Consider the following 16,802-nt stretch of genomic DNA (forward strand, 5'->3'; position numbering starts at 1 on the left):
CAAACTGCACAAAATGGATCAGTGCTATCTCATTAGCCAATGTACAACATGTACAACATCTTGGATGCTGAGAGAAGACAAACTTCTTTGTTTGTATGTAATGTTATGAATTCATGTTGAACTTGCATGTGCAGGACACAAATAAACAACAATTACAATTATCCAATTATCCAATTTTGACAGAACTCATGGAAATTATGTATCTCACTGTCTCAGTGATTGGCCCAGATGGGAAATTGAACATGACATATTTATGGGTTATTGCTGTGTTTTTATTTGGATGTTTGTGATTTCACAATAAGTTTTTTGAATGTTCTAGTTTCGATGGTAAATGTCACAACCAATTTCTCAAAGACAAACTATTATTACCGCTCTCTGAGTTATGAATGCACATGCTCATTTTTTCTCTCTCTTTTTTTTCTTTGCATTACAGAAGCACAACTTTCCCATCAACTACACCATCAGGGTTCATCGGAAGGAAGTCTTTAAACCGTCAAACATCAACTCATTGGTAAAAGTCACAATGATGTTCTTGATTCAGTGACTGAGAGAAAATGGTGGGGGAGATGCCTTTGTTGATGCTTGTCATGTGCCTGAGCGTGCATTCACACTGACTCACTGTGTTGGCCATCAGACGATCCGGCGAAAAGTTGAGACTGATTCAACTTTTGGAGAAAAGCAACCTGATGTCCCCCTGCGGTGGCCAATCATGTAACCGGTGATCAGACTTGGTAGTCTGTTTTTTTTTTTTTAAGATTATTTTTGGGCTTTTCCGCCTTTAATTGACAGGACAGCTAGGTGAGAAAGGGGACAGAGAGGGGGAAGACATGCAGGAAATCGTCACAGGTCGGATTTGAACCCTGGACCTCTGCGTCGAGGCATAAACCTCCAAGTATATGTGCGCCTGCTCTACCCACTGAGCCAACCCGGCCACTTGGCGGTCTGTTTTGAGGCGGTGTGAGAGTCCGTACAGTAAACAGGAAACATCCCTGCCTCTATCGCTGCCACAAGATAGTTTTAAAACACTATGAGGGTAGAAAACGGAGCACAAGCACTGAACTGCCCAGGAGTTTTTGTAACAGCTGACTGTTTCCTGTAACAACAAAGCAGAGTCCCGCCGTCTCTTTCCTTTTTCTCTTTCTTCGTGAAATAAAGCTGCCTTCAACTGCGGTCGGAAATGTCGAGATCTATAAAAGATCTGACTGTAAACAGTAATTGAGGAAATATAAAGTCTACTTGTGCTATGTTGGGGGGTTAAAGAACACATCAGGACGTCACACAAATGGACCATTTCAGTAAAACTCCCACACCGCCACACAACCCTGCAGCTATGGAGACCAATGGAACTCCAACCACCACTGAACCTGCATCACCATTACCATAGTTTTCCCTTTCAATATTGCCAATACACTGTTAAGTGCTATATGCTGATGTACTCTCGTGTGAATGCTGAAAAAATGTCAAAATAAATTTGTCAAACGTTCTTCTGAATGTCGCAGATTCACATAATCTGATGAGCCCATTAATTACATTCTCTCCTCTCCTCTCGACCAATCAGAGGTTGCAGGTGAAGGGGTTGGATGAGCTGGTTCTCCAGAGGTTGTGGTTCCAGGTTAACCAAGGCGTGTTAAAAAAGGTAGGAATATGTTGTGCGTAAAATATGCAATATGTTAGATTGGTAACACTTTACACTCAATCTATAGTGTGTAGTTTCTGTCTCCCCCATAAGGAATTCTTAGTAATGACAAACAACAATCTACATGACGCAAAGCCTTCGGTGATCGCGCGGAAGTTCTCCAAGAGGAAGTAAAAGAAAAGTACTTATTACGTTTCATCAATTATCAAGCTGTTCCTGATTTATTCCTCACCTGTTTCTCAATTAACTAATTAGGAACTAATCATTAGCTACTGTATACAATTTGATTAGTTACTCATTAACTAATGGTTCACTAGTAGTTAGTTCCTCATCTGTTCCTCATTTGGTAACTACTCAACATTCTGTGTACCTTATTGTAAAGTGTTACTGTTGATTTTGTCCCAAAACAATGATTTTATTCCCCTCGTGTAAACAGTTTGTGTATTTTGTTAAAACTACTGCCTCTTTTCCTTCTCTCTCTTCCTTTTCCTGAACTGTCAAAATGATTATGACACTTGCAATTCATATATAATATGTGTGGCCATTAAGGTTTGTAGTGGTTCCAGTGAAGTTGGAGCTTTTTAAACAGATAGGAGTCCACAGTTGTTCAGTCAACAACTCACTTTTGAAATGTGTCCTTGTATTTTTTTCCACACAGATATAATGCAGCTCAGTCAGTCAGTTAGTCAATAAGGTTCAGAATTTTAAAATCACATGTTAGGCATTGACTGATTAAGGAAACTATTCAAGGAGCTATTCAATTACAAGTTCAATTGGGCCAGATTTTAAAACCACAAAATGTATTTGGACCTTCAGCAGCCTATGTAACTGATAAATATGTGAAACACAATCACAAACAAGCAGTGATCCAAATTGGTGGAAGCGTATAAACAGAAAATATTTAGGTGAATCATTGGTAAAAAAAAAAACGTACATACGTGAATGGATTTTTTCCCCCACTCCTAGTTTATAGATAGTTGAGTGTGTTGTTTGCTGTCTTTAAGTTTAAGAGCATCTTGTTGCCTTAAAGGAATATGCCACTGTTTGTTGAAAGAGAGTTATTCACCGTCTCCTCTATATTTATGTAGGTGGGCAAACGCATTTTTGTCTCAGTGCATGCATTGTTTTAGTCCGGCAGCGCCACTGCTAGCTTAGCTTAGCATAGTGAATGGAATCCTTTGTTGCCGGTTAGCATGTCGTGAGTAAAAGTGAGCCAACAACAAAAAAAAAACATCCTAATTACTTCTTGTGGTCTGCGTATTCACGAGTACAAATAGCAATGCAGATTAAGACTAGACAATTTCCTATGCAGATATAGAAGCACTGCTACTTGGGTGCAGCGTGCAGCACCTGAAAACCCCCAACTTCCGTCAACATACCGGCGTGAATATTAGCTGGCTATTTTTCCTATAGTAGACAGTGAATGGTGATGAACATGGCGGATTTTGTGAGAGACGAAGAGGATGACTTCTCAGACAGTCAAGATCCAGAACCATACCTCTACGAACCACAGTTTTCAGAAGAGAAGCTGCGTGCTTTGGAAATAGAACGACAGGAGGAGGAGGTTGCGATCATTCAACGGCCTGAGGACGTAAGGATAAGAGCCGACACGAACTGGTGGTGTGAGTGTGGGGGAATATGCCAACCTATGCCGACTGAAATAGAGTGTCTGTGCTGTGGCGAGTGGGACAAGGTACTGCCATCGATGACCAGGCTCAACGTGTCAGATCAAGATGAGCGTGCCCGCAATTGCGTCACAGCTACTGATGATTTCTCGGCATTGATCCATCCTGCAATCCTTAACTTTTTTTCCGGTGCGATAAAGTCAACTGGGAAAAACGCTGAATGGACCCAATAAAAACAGCTGTCCACAGAGTAAGTGATTATTGTAAACATGACGCATGGTTATTTTACGGGATAGATTGACCCATATAAGACCTGTACTCACACAGAGTTGCTGCGTGGTATCTCTGCGCCAAAGTAGCAGTGCTTCGGCTGTACTTCCACCCAATATAGTCCCAAATCAATATCTGCCTAGGAAATCGTTTAGTCTTAAACTGCATTGCTATTTGTACTCGTTGTGAATACGCAGACCACAAGAAGTAATTAGGTTGGTTTTTTCTTGTTGTTGGCTCACTTTTACTCACGACATGCTAACTGGCAACAAAGGATTCCATTCACTACGCTAAGCTAAGCTAGCGGCGGTGCTGCCGGACTAAGACAATGCATGCACTGAGACAAAAATGCGTTTGCCCACCTACATAAATATAGAGGAGACGGTGAATTACCCTATTTCAACAAAAGTTGGCGTATTCCTTTAAACTAAAGACAAATTGAAATTTCAGATCATCCGGGTTATGCCAGAGAGACATCCTTCACGTCCATACACCACTGAGTTGGAAAGACGCTTCAGGGATGTGGAGGGCGTCTTTGTACAGTCACATCCCGCTGAGGTAAGCTAGAGTTCAGGTATCTGCACCACAGCTGTATTCATTCCCTCTTCAAATGAAGCAATTCACTTAGTAAGTGAATTTCCCTCAGACCGTAGGGGTCAGAGGATATTTGACAGGAGGTGGATGTCACATTGATCCTATTTATCAATATTCGGAATGAATGCCCTTATCATTAGAACATTGAATGCGGCTTCTGTTTATGATCCAACAAGAGTTAAGTGAAGGTGAATTTAGTACACTCATCGCTCATTCAGTGAAGTGCGTATGAGGGATATTTTTCAGGGGAATGAATACTTGGGCATTTCTCTAAATCCTCAAATGGTGACTCGTCTGTGCTGGTATTTTATCAGAAATGTCCTCTTAGATTTCCATCTTAAACCATGTTGCCCAGTGGTAGCAGCGATAAAAATCTCCAAGCTATCACTTTCTAATAAAGTATAAATGCCGAAAAAATATCTGCTGTGTTGAAGTAGACAATGAGTCTAAAGTCAGCAGACAGTAAGTGTGGACTGATCACAGCCAGATCAGATGTCTTAATTGTGATCAGTTTATGATTGTGATCCATATTTGGTCTGTTCTTTCTTGTGATTTGCAGTAAAACGCATATCCTCTCTCATCATTTTTACTAAATCATTTGGTTAAATACACATGCTAAGTTGAGAAGTGAACCTCAGTGGGGTTTGCCACTTTTGTCGCCTGGCTTCTGCTGGTTACCCTCAGTTTTTACTGCCTCATCTGGCTTGTTGCAGTGGACTCAGTACTCAAGTATTTTATCTTATCACTATGAGTGATAACACTAATAACACTAATTTGCTGCTCAGGGAAGTTCTGGGCCAAGATGAACCGCCATTATTATCACATTTTTAAAATGCTCACGGCCAAAGCTCTTAACGTGATAGTGACATTTATAGATGGATCACATCAAGCCTACCTGGCTGTCTCTCACTCAAGCGTCTGTTTCTGTGTGTGTTTTCGTGTGTGTCCAGCTGTTCCAGCAGGAGCTTCCAGAGACTATCCAGGAAACCTGGGATCATTTAACAGAAGAGTCTGACAGAGTACCAGAGTCCAGCTGGCGATTAGCTTCCCCGAAATCCCTCCTGGACAACTTCTGCCACACCATGCACTGCCTCTTCAGCGAGTGCTTTGCCAGCACAGAAGCCCAGCAGGACTGTGAGTATAACAGAGGAAACCCTCAAGTGACACTGCAGGCAGTAACTAAAAACACACAAACAAAAAAAGGCTTTGTAATTAACCATTCAAAGCAAAGAAAAACCATTAGCTAGCTAAACCCCCTAGGCAGGGCATTCTAGTATGTTGGAGTCCTGATGTCAAAGGGTTCATCTGCATTTGTTTTTCATCTACATTTTTGGTCAGCCAGTGGCAAAAAACACTGAAACCATGATCTGCCTCATTTGGGGTTAAAAATTGTGTGAAGCAAATATGTTGTAGTGGATGTGCATTTTTTCATGTTGCATGCAATCAGGAACCAACTCAATGGTCAGATTAGACACAAGTTGTTATTTGACATAAACATCATTTAGTTGACAGGACAGTACATACCCATGATTTTTTTGTGGCTCTGCCTTGCTATGGAGGATGTTGTGTAAGTGTCCTCTTCTGCTCTCAGTCAAAGCACTGCAGAGCCTTTGATGCTCCGGGTCGAAGTTTTGCCATGTGGACAAATCTTTGTGGCTCCAGATATTGTTTGACACACAGAAAGAACGCTTGACACTAACATTCCTGCTTGTCAAAAACATTGCCCCACACGCACGCACACACACACACACACACACACACACACACACACACACACACACACACACACACACACACACACACACACACACACACACACACGCATTTGTTTGTTAATAAAAGAGCAATGGAAAATACCTGGCATGGCATGGGCCTCATTCACCAATATCTTCCTACGTTTTTTCTTAAATTTGTTCTTAATTTAGAGTCAGGAGGGCGACTGGGGAGATGAGGAAATCGCTTTTGCAAAAAATGCCTCATCTGAAAAAAACGAAAAAGGTGGCTTTTAGGCAGGCCAAATTTCAGTGATACTGTAGTTCAGCAAAGGACAAGAAACCCCTATTGTTGTAAAGATCACTAACACAGGTAACGCCGCTATCAAACCAAATGTGAAATGTGAGGTCAAGGCGAGATGGCTCGAATAGATGATTGTTGTGATACGGAGCTAGTGTAGAAGAACCATGTTGGCCAAAATGTTTACAAAATTGAATCCATATTTTTTTTTTTTTTTTTTGTTAACGGCATTTTAGTCATTGTATGATTTGCCCCATTCCTATGATTTTATGATCTATTGGAACAGTTTTAAGGTGCGTGCGTGGAACTAGTAAGAACAATGGGCCTCATTCACCAACCGTTCATACGAAGAAATGTGTTCTTAAACCCCACTTATGCACTTTTTACGAAGACTCTGACATTCACTAATGTTTTCTTATCTTGGATTTGTTCTTAGCTAAGAACAAAATCTACGAACACTCAAGAGCACTCTTACGCACATTTGAGTGATGACAGTTTGCTCCAAATAATTGGTTACTGCATTTTATCTAATTCTACAGTCGCTTACAATGATAGTATTGTACTGTAATGTATTTCTGATCATTTGTTGGAAACAAAATCATAGTATGCAAAGAAACAATAACACTGCAATTTACATCAGCAATTAAATTGTCCTGCGTTATTTGGTGATTGATTGCGCTATTTTTTAGGGCCAAAATGCAGTGGTGGAATGTAACCAAGTACAAATACTTCGTTACCGTACTAAAGTACATTTTTCACGTATCTGTACTTTACTTAAGTAGAATCATTAGTGCATACTTTTGACTTTTACTTCGTTACATTTTGCAGCAATTATCTATACTTTCTACTCCACTACATTTCTACAACGTTCCGTTACATTTTTGTTACATTTTCTTATCAGTTTTTTCCCCCTGCCAAAACGTCTTCCTGACTGTCACACGTTTGTCTCACCAGTGAAGTTTGGTTGCCATAGATATATATAGAACCTCCAGAGCCTGGGCGCAGCGCCGCTGACCCTCGGTATACAGCCTCCGGTAAAAGTGAAAATGAAAATGTTTGTTTTTTATTATTCCCGTTTTTAAATCATAGTTGCCATCTATTTCTCTCCACAGTGTGGTTTCCTTCTCCGCCAGGCAGCGTAAGACGCGTTCATATCATTTATTTGGCTGGACCTCTTCACATCTGCCTCCCCATTTTCGCTGCTTCACACACTTTATTTGCTTACGCTCCCATGGTTAAAGGAAATAAAACCGTCTTAAAATACATCCATGAATAAAACCAAACACATTCCGATTCTAACAATATATTTCCGTTTTATGCTGGTTAGGATAGGAACTTTTTTTTAAAAACAGGCCTTGTTTGTGGTAGTGGACATATTACCATTTAAAATGGTAATATGCAAATAAGATTAAGAGAATAAATCGTTATGCAAGTACTTTTACTTTAATACTTATTTATACATTTAAAATACATTTTAATACATTTAAAATCAGGTACTTTTAACTTTCACTTAAGTAGGCTTGTCATTGTGGTGCTTCTACTTTTACTAAAGTAAATATGTCTCTGGTTATTTGTACTTTTACTTAAGTACTGAGATTCAGTACTTCCTCCACCACTGCAATGTACAAGTCATCTGCAACTCCGACAACCATATCTTGAACGCGGTCTCCCCGCTTCCCAGGAGGTGCACAGGAAGTGTCATGTCCTTATATGGGAATTTGCGGGGCGTCTTCTTATGCTAATTAGGAACAACTAGCACGCGCTTTCGATTACGAAGACGTGGGATTCATCTAGGGCTGGGCGATATGGAGAAAATCAAATATCACGATATTTTTGACCAAATACCTCGATATCGATACCGCAACAATATTGTAGTGTTGACTATTGGTGCTTTCACAAAATATTTACACAATGAGATTTTTGATAAATAATCATCAGTAATGTGGTTATAATGTCTAAGTAGGTAAAGGCAAATAATAGAACAGTTATAACAGTCTGGTAAGTTCAGAAAATGACATCACTTTACTGTAATGCAGCCTTTAAAACCAGGAAAAGACAACACTTATGTCATATTGCGATATTACGATATCCAGAATCTAAGACGATATCTAGTCTCATATCACGATATTGATATAATATCGATATATTGCCCAGCTCTAGATTCATCAATCCTAAGAACACACCTGTTGTAGAACACGTCATGAATCAGACGTAGACTTTTCTTAGGAACTTTCTTAACAACCTTTTGAATCTTGATCTCGGTCAAAGTGATCTCATCTTAGTTATTTCTAAGTTAATATGCTCTTGTTATCCTGATGTCTTTGCGAATCTTAAAAGAACATAAGAGGATGACTTGGGAACAGGAATGTCTGATCATAAATGAAAACACATTTTCATTCAACAAGTTCATTCCTCTGTTATGCGTGCAAGGCACGGCGTTCTTCAACGCACGATCCTTCACATAGCTCATTATACGAATGCTAGGTTGGCCAAGATATTCCCAAACCTAGCCTGCCAATACCATTCATCTCTACACACATATGAAGATAATTACATCTTCTGAAGAGTCCATCATGATTTTTTAATCCTCCGTGTCGTCTTTGGCTGCTAGCAACTGCATGGAGGAGGGGTGGGGGCGCGTGCCCGATCACGAAAGGCTGTATCATGTGGACGCGCCGACAGTGTTGTTGTCATTACTTAGAATTCCTCATAGGGGTGACAGAAACTACGCACTATAGCTTTAACTGACTATTGGACAAAATATTCTAAACTTATCAAAATGTATTTCATATTTCCGTAGATCCCAACCTATTTACAGCGATATATGGAATTCATATGGAGAACAAGTTTCCCATAGGCATGCAGAGGGTTATTGCCTTCACTACACTGTTAGCCAGATGCCTTATTTTCTTCAAATGGAAACTAGATGGATGTGGAGGCCTGCATAGTGTCTTATGCATTATGTGTCTCATATGGAGCTAAAATAGTCTCAATAAAGATAAATGCACACACTGCATTCACATATGCACACACAGGATTCATACATGCACACACATGATTCATAAATACACACACAGGATACACATATGCGCACAAAATTCACAAATGCACACACAAAATTTAAAAAGCACAGAAGATTCACAAATGCATACAAAATTCATAGATGCACACAAAATTCAGAAATGCACACACAATTCAGAAATGCAAACAACATTTACAAATGCACACAAGATTCAGAAATGCACAGGACAAGATTCAGAAATGTTTTTCTGATGCACACACAAATATATCTTGATTTACAAACTGCTTGCAGTCTGTGAACTTCACTGCATTTGTGTGTGAATTTTGTGAAAGCATTCATGTGATTGGCTTATAAGTAAACAATCCCCCACGTGGGGTGCGTTCTTGTGATTGGCTAAAACAAGGGAGATATCTGATTGGTTGTAGATCATTCTGTTTAAAAAAAGGCATTTGTGTGTCGAGCCAAGTCAGGGGAGTCTCAAAATTCACACACAAATGCAGTGAAGTTCACAGACCGCAAGCAATTTGTAAATCAAGATATATTTGTGTGTGTATCAGAAAAACATTTCTGAATCTTGTCCTGTGCATTTCTGAATCTTGTGTGCATTTGTAAATGTTGTTTGCATTTCTGAATTTTGTGTGCATTTATGAATTTTGTGTGCATTTCTGAATTTTGTATGCATTTGTGAATCTTCTGTGCTTTTTAAATTTTGTGTGTGTATCTGTGAATTTTGTGCGCATTTGTGAATCTTCTGTGCTTTTGAAATTTTGTGTGTGCATTTGTGAATTTTGTGCGCATTTGTGTATCCTGTGTGTGTATTTATGAATCATGTGTGTGCATATATGAATCCTGTGTGTGCATATGTGAATGTAGTGTGTGCATTTATCTTTATTGAGACTCTTTTAGCTCTATTGTCTCACCCCTGCAAGAAGGATTTAATATGGCAGTCAACATTTACATACACGTTTGAATCTGTTTCATGGTTCATCACCAAATATCAAATGGCAGCGTGCATCACAATCTCAGCATGTTGCAATAGCACAAATATCACTACAGCAGCCAACACTTGACGCATTTCAGCAGCAGATGACAAAGTGATTAACAGCAACACATCACTGTCCTTCTTCTCAGCTGAGTGAATAGTCAATAGCCGATGAGCTATTTGTTGCTTGGATGGATTGATCTACGCGTGGCTCTACACTTGATCGTTTAGGAAACGGTATCAAAGTCACGGTATTGGTATCGGTACCGGTACCGGTATCGAATATTTTTGATCGATACCCAGCCCTAGTAGTAATATTCTACATATTGGTGAATTTGGGGATGTTTTATGGAACTAAAAATAAAGTTATTGTATAGGGGTGCAACAGATCACAAAACTCACTGTTCGTATCACGGTTTTGAGTCACAGATCGGATCAATTTTCGGATCAGCACAAAAAAGGGGGGAATTTAAATGATTTAGTTAAAAAAGAAATAACAATAACTTTTAACAATAATAACTTCTTACACCTGTAAATTGCTGTTAACAGATGAGAAAAGGGTATTTTACAATAACTTTGAATGCACCACGAGATTGACCAGTTTTAAGTAAACCCATCCTTTAGTCACTCCTGTGTTGTTTTTCCGACAATAGCAGGGACTAGGCTGCATCTCATAACCCTTATTCGATAGCTCCTCGACTCCTCGGTCATTGGCTGAACCGGAAGTTGTTCTGTCCCTCCTCGGTGAAGGCCGTCTCAAAGCTCTTATTTCTGCCCCGAGGAGCGAGCATCGAGGAGGGATCACCGAGGAGCTATAGGCGAGGATACACGAGAGCAGCCTTCCTGGAAGCTGTGCAGCTGAAGGAGTTGCTAACTCCGCCTAAACAGCTGACGAATTCATGTGGCGCTTCAGAGGAAAGGATGTCTCATCCCCCTAAAACACATTTGCTCATTGCCTCTCTCCTCCCAATATTTCCTTGCGTCTCTCCCTTGCCTCCTCGGTTGGAGGGACTAAGACGCGAGGAAGGGAGGCAAGTGGAGGACTCGAGGAGGCAATTTAAGGGCTATGAGATGCAACCCAAGTGCTAGTTTGTGTCTTTTAGCTCATAGCTTTAACTGCAGACTGTTATACGACCTGGTGTTGGAACCCTCTACAGTGAAATACAGTCACACTTCTACACCTCTACTCTTTTTAATGAAATGAAGTTGCTTCTGTCCGGCTGTAGATACCGTCTGCCTATTTGCAGGACCAATAGGCTCACAAAATTAATTTGAGGTTTATGTTATGCTCCATTTGTTGTTTTTACTGTCTCACTGTGATTGTGTGATTTTTTTTACATTGGTTGTCTGTTGTGTGGTACTGTAGGCTGTAAATCAAATTGCCCCTCAGGGATAATAAAGTTTCCTTGAACCTTGAAAACACAGACACATTACTGACAGTATGTTAATAACATCCAAAACACACAATTCATTCTCAGTGGTTTATGTGACATGAGAAATACTTGAATACTTGAATGAGTACGTAGTCCCGCTCACAGTTGAGTAGGCGTTCTTTAATGTGGCCCAGGACCCATCCCCGGTGGGGAATAATGTGGTTTTATTGATCGGATCTCAATGCGTCCTGAGAGTATTTTCACCTGTACTTCACTCAGATCGGATTTTAATACCAGGTGGAAACAGGGTCTAACACTCTACATTAGCTGTTAAACAACTCAGACTGAAATATGTTTTGTAAAAAACAAGCCAGGCTAGCTGTTTCTCCCTGTTTCCAGTCTTTAGGCTTAGTTAAGCTAGCTGGCTGCTGGCAGTAGCACCATATTCAGCATAGACATGGGAGTGGTATCAATCTTCTCATCTAACTCTTGGCAAGGAAGCAAACTTGTGTATTTCCCAAAATGTCAAACCATTATACTACTATTCATTTAAAGATGCAGTAGGTAAGACTTATAAAACTAACTTTCTGTCATATTTGCTGAAACTGACCCTATGTTCCAGTAGAACTACATGAAGCAGGCACCACCTACAGCCTGTAGTGTGATTCGCAAAAATCCACCGCTCCCTGTTCAGATGCACCAATCAGGGCTAGGGGGAGTGTCTAACTGTGTGTCAATCACTGCTCATGCACACGCATTCATTCTCCCTTGTGGGGGGAGGGGCTTAGGAGACCGTTGGGGCTTTAGCAGAAAGGGGGGGAGGGACTGAGAAGTTGTCGATGTTCAAATTCTTTGGCTAAGTCCTGGATCTTCGCAATCCTACCTACAGCACCTTTAAGCACTTTGCTGCATCATTCAGAAAAATATATATCTCATGTATACCAGTGTCAAAATAACCTTTATTAGACTTCATCCTGCATGTATTGGATGAATTTGGAGTTGCCAGAAATACACTTTGCTTGCAGATAAAACATTGTTTATGTGTTAAAATTGATGCCTCATTGTTTAAGGAAGCCTGTGTAGGGTATGGTATGTAAATTAACCAGATACTATTAGTTTAACATAATGCTACAGTGATCCAAGTCTCTGTAGTTTAGTCATACTGTAAATAGTGAGATTTCCATGTCTTTTTTATTATAAAGCAGGCCGAGGTGCTATATAAATACTGTGAAAGTATCCAAACGCTCAATCCACAGAGAAATGCAACCAGCCCATATTCAGAAACGGTGCCTTTAAACGAGCCACCGGGACTTCTGCGCGGTTGTGGTGTCACAACTATACCGTGTATGGGTAGAAAGTGCACATACAGTTATATTTCAGACAGACAGAAAATATTAAAGCGTGTAAACAAGTTCTAGTAGAAACCCAAGAATGAACCTGAGAATTAGCATTTAATGGGAACTTTAACAAGTACACCTGTTTATACATGACTCCTCAAAAAGGTGAAGCCTGAGAGTTATTTACCTGTCCCCTAACCCTGTTTTCAAGTACCCCTTTTTGAATGATTTATTATTCCATGAGTTATTATTCCATAAGTTGAGTAGCTCCGAGTTGTCCCAAGGCTCATACTGTAAATCCATATGGAGAGAGATAGAGAAGTGGTGCACTTCAGATTCATAGTGTGCCGGTAAAACATGTAACGAGATACACGGAATAATATTTATTTTAGGAGTTCATCAAGTTTCTCTTCTCGTCTTTTTTTCAGACTGTGCTGTTTCCCGTTGGAGGAAAGGCAGGAAAAAAGACTCCCATCCTGAAAGCTGAGAAGAGGACTGCAGGGTGTAGTTGTCCCTCTTAATACTGATAAGGGATTGATATCATTATCTCCCTTGAGCGAGAGGGATGAAAGAACAATCCACACGGTAACAAGAAAGTTCAGTCCTGTATGTGAACATCAACAAGTTTTTCCCAAATCTACCAAACAGACCTAAGATTGTCTTGATGATATGATGAAGACACAAACAATGGCTCCATCAGCCAAAGCAGACTGATATTGTAGATACAGCAGCAGTGTGCGTGGCGATTTCACGAGCATATGGACTTTCTGCTAAGATGATATATGAATAAAGCTCATTTGAGATACAAGCTCCAACTCAGATTTTTCCAATTCTCTGTCACTCAGGAAGTCTAAAGTATTTGTCCTTTGATGGCAGGTCAGATTGATGCTTTGGTACTTGGGTTTCAAGTTTTTGGAAGAGATATGTTCATTTTCACATATACGGACTAAATTGATCATCAAATCGATGTCACTGTGGCTTTGCCAAATCTGTTTCCCAAAAAGCCTGTGATGTGCTCCAGTGGACCTGCATGGGTCACCTCAGAGACCAAAAAGCAGCAGTAGGAGAGACTACACATTGGATTGTTAGTATATTGAGTAACTTCAAATGACTTTGTACCATAGCAAAACGTCTTTTCTATGAGCGCCTCTTTCAAACATCAATGAGCTACAGCGAGAGTAATCTACATGAGCTGAACTTCAAACCTACAGTTAAACTGATAACTTCTGTTTTCTCTTCCCTCTTCAATTGTTGACTATGCATTTCTCACCTTATTTTTAAGATATGTGCTATATAGGCCCGCATTGCCTATTCAAAATCTGTCAAAACAAGTTTATTCATTTTTACCCCATTTGTATATATGTATATGTATTTTTCATGTACAAAGAGTGAGAGTTGAACCCGGACAAACGACGACATACAATCATGTCTCTCCGTCCAAGTCGAGTATTTTTATACTTACTGTAGTTATGTAGTTATGGAGTTGTTGTTTTCCCCCTCGGGCAACTATTGAATATTTTGATGACAGTTAACATTTGTTTATACTTTATAATCAGGCCCCAAATTGACAGATTTAACTAGAATTTAATAAATGTGATAATTAATCTTAAAATAATTACATGGAAAACTATTTTCTAAAATTCTGCAGTTGGGTAGGTTACATTTCGTCAGAGCAGACAACATTGGCATCCCAGGCTGGTTTGGGGTGTTTTTAGTTGCTCCATTCAGAATTTCAGTTCTGAACATGTAACCTGAAGCTCAACTCCATACCATTCCATACTGCACTATAATAGAATGGAATAGGTATGCTTAACATTTCTAATCTTTTACACTTTCAAGTTTTAGTTATATGACAACAAATTCTGACTAAGATTTCACTTCAAACAAATCACTATTTCCTGTCATTATTTTCTGTCTGAAATTGCCTCTCAGGTTGTCAGCCTTTGTTTATTTCATTCCACTCATGCAATTCAACTCAAGGCTATATTGTTGCTGTTCTGTTTTGAGTAATTAAGACATACAATATATCCGTACAGTATATATCATAGAAATCATACTGCAGTTTAATAGTCACTATGGTTATGAAGCGCACATATAAAGGATGATGTAAATCTGTGATTTCTTTTTTTAAATGAAGACATGAATAATGCTTTGGGCATATAAAGGACACTGTCAGCCTTCTGACTGAGGCATAAATTGTTGTTTCATCTAAGCAGTTAGGAGTACTCATTATTTTTTACTTTGTATTTTAATTAAATTACATTGTAAATAACTGCTATGCTTTATGATTTGGGTTTACCAAAAATGAAAGGTTTAAATTCAATTTCTCTTAAAAAGCAAACAAATAAAACATACAAAGTAACTAGAAATGTAATTTGCATTACAAGAATGGCACTTACACTACACAATTTGAATAAGAAATGTGGTGTTTCACTTATAAACTTCAGGTATTTGTCCCAAAGACAGTTTAATAATACTCCCAGGACTGCACAAAGTATCTGTTTGTAAAAGCTTACTAAGTTTTAGTTCATGTGTTTACTCCTTACTTCACATGTTCAAGTGTTGGAAGCCTATGTGCGTCACTCGTCAGGGGCATAACGATGATGTTTAATGATGATGTTGTTGAGCCTGAGTCTGAAAGAACTTTCACAGCTTTAATGATGTATAATGATAATTATTGGTGTATTGATCTAAATGCAGCAAGCATATTTTTTGTTATACTTAATCATATATAACTTTGTGGTTGTCTTTTTGTAACCATTAGAACATTTTAAGGTGTATTCAAAGATCCCTCATTGTGAACATAAAGTGATATTTCCCAAAGCTGACTGGCAACAACAGAGAAACGATTACTGCAAACACATGGATGGTTGTTGTCTGTGGTCTTTAGAAACAGATTTTTTATACACAAGATATTGAATTTATTTATTTTTTTGAAATGTATAATGCTATGTGACAATACGTTCATGAAATAAATAAAAATCAAATAGCTATTTTTATCAACTAACCCTGTGTCTAGTGTCCAGTCATTGTTAAAGTCAGTCTTTAAATATGCTGTCATTATTATGCCATTATGGCCAATTGTTTTGCATAATAAACTGCAGGTCTTTCAATCTTTTGTTGATCATTTTATTTCTCTAAAATAATAGTGGATTCATTATTATTTTTTTTTAACCTGGTTAGTATATAGGTTGGAAAAAAATATGTAATACATAAAGTTAAAAAGTGGAAAATACAACTGAACAAAAATATTTTCTTAAATGCTTAAATAACCCTAGAAGTTACAACAGACAGTATTTTGTACCTGAAACCAAAAGAAAAACATGAGCTTGTGTTCACTTCTTCCAAATGAATTGTAGATTGTGGTTACTAGACTAGTTGGTTATTATATGGAAGCACAGAGAGGTCACCCACACGCGCAAATAGGCTTGCATGATATAACCTTAATCTCAACATTGTCAGAAAAAGGTAAACATATTTAGTTGCCTTGTGTTACTGTATTTAAAGACCTGCCAATCAAGTCTGCAGTAATAAGAGGTTCCAACTACTAAAGTGACTTTGGTGGAAGAGGTATTTAGATCCCTCAACTTTATAGAAATACCATATCGTTGGCCCATTAGACTACTTAAGTAAAAACAGTGAATCTGCAAAATGTACTTGAATTATCAAAGGTAAAATAAAACTGTATGCAAATTGGCTCCTGTCAGATTATATTATTATATTATTATTGGTGATGTATTACCATGTAAGAAGCATTTTAATGTCGTACCTGGGCTGGATGGTGCGCAATTCTCAAGTACAAGTACCTCAAGATTGTTATTAAGTACAGCACTTGAGTTAAGTGTACAGGGTTACTTTCCATTCCTGAAACCAACATTAAAAAGAAAAAAAGAGCAACACAAAGGCTGAAAACCTCATTGCAATTTATTTTGCAGCGTAAATGTAATGCA

At 38.8% G+C, this 16,802-nt stretch overlaps 1 protein-coding gene across 1 annotated transcript in view; it reads left to right on the plus strand.

Moving 5' to 3' along the window:
* il34 (interleukin 34) overlaps positions 1-15,859 on the plus strand; it is a 36,015-nt gene extending 20,156 nt beyond the window's left edge. Inside the window, exons 4-8 of the mRNA XM_031294822.2 lie at positions 434-511; positions 1,559-1,636; positions 3,982-4,089; positions 5,076-5,259; positions 13,281-15,859. Coding sequence (XP_031150682.1) covers positions 434-511; positions 1,559-1,636; positions 3,982-4,089; positions 5,076-5,259; positions 13,281-13,339 — 507 coding nt within the window. The 3' untranslated portion in view covers positions 13,340-15,859. The remainder of the gene's footprint in view (positions 1-433; positions 512-1,558; positions 1,637-3,981; positions 4,090-5,075; positions 5,260-13,280) is intronic.
* Positions 15,860-16,802: the final 943 nt, after the last annotated feature.

This window comes from Sander lucioperca, chromosome 7, assembly GCF_008315115.2.
Source record: "Sander lucioperca isolate FBNREF2018 chromosome 7, SLUC_FBN_1.2, whole genome shotgun sequence".
NCBI lineage: Eukaryota > Metazoa > Chordata > Actinopteri > Perciformes > Percidae > Sander > Sander lucioperca.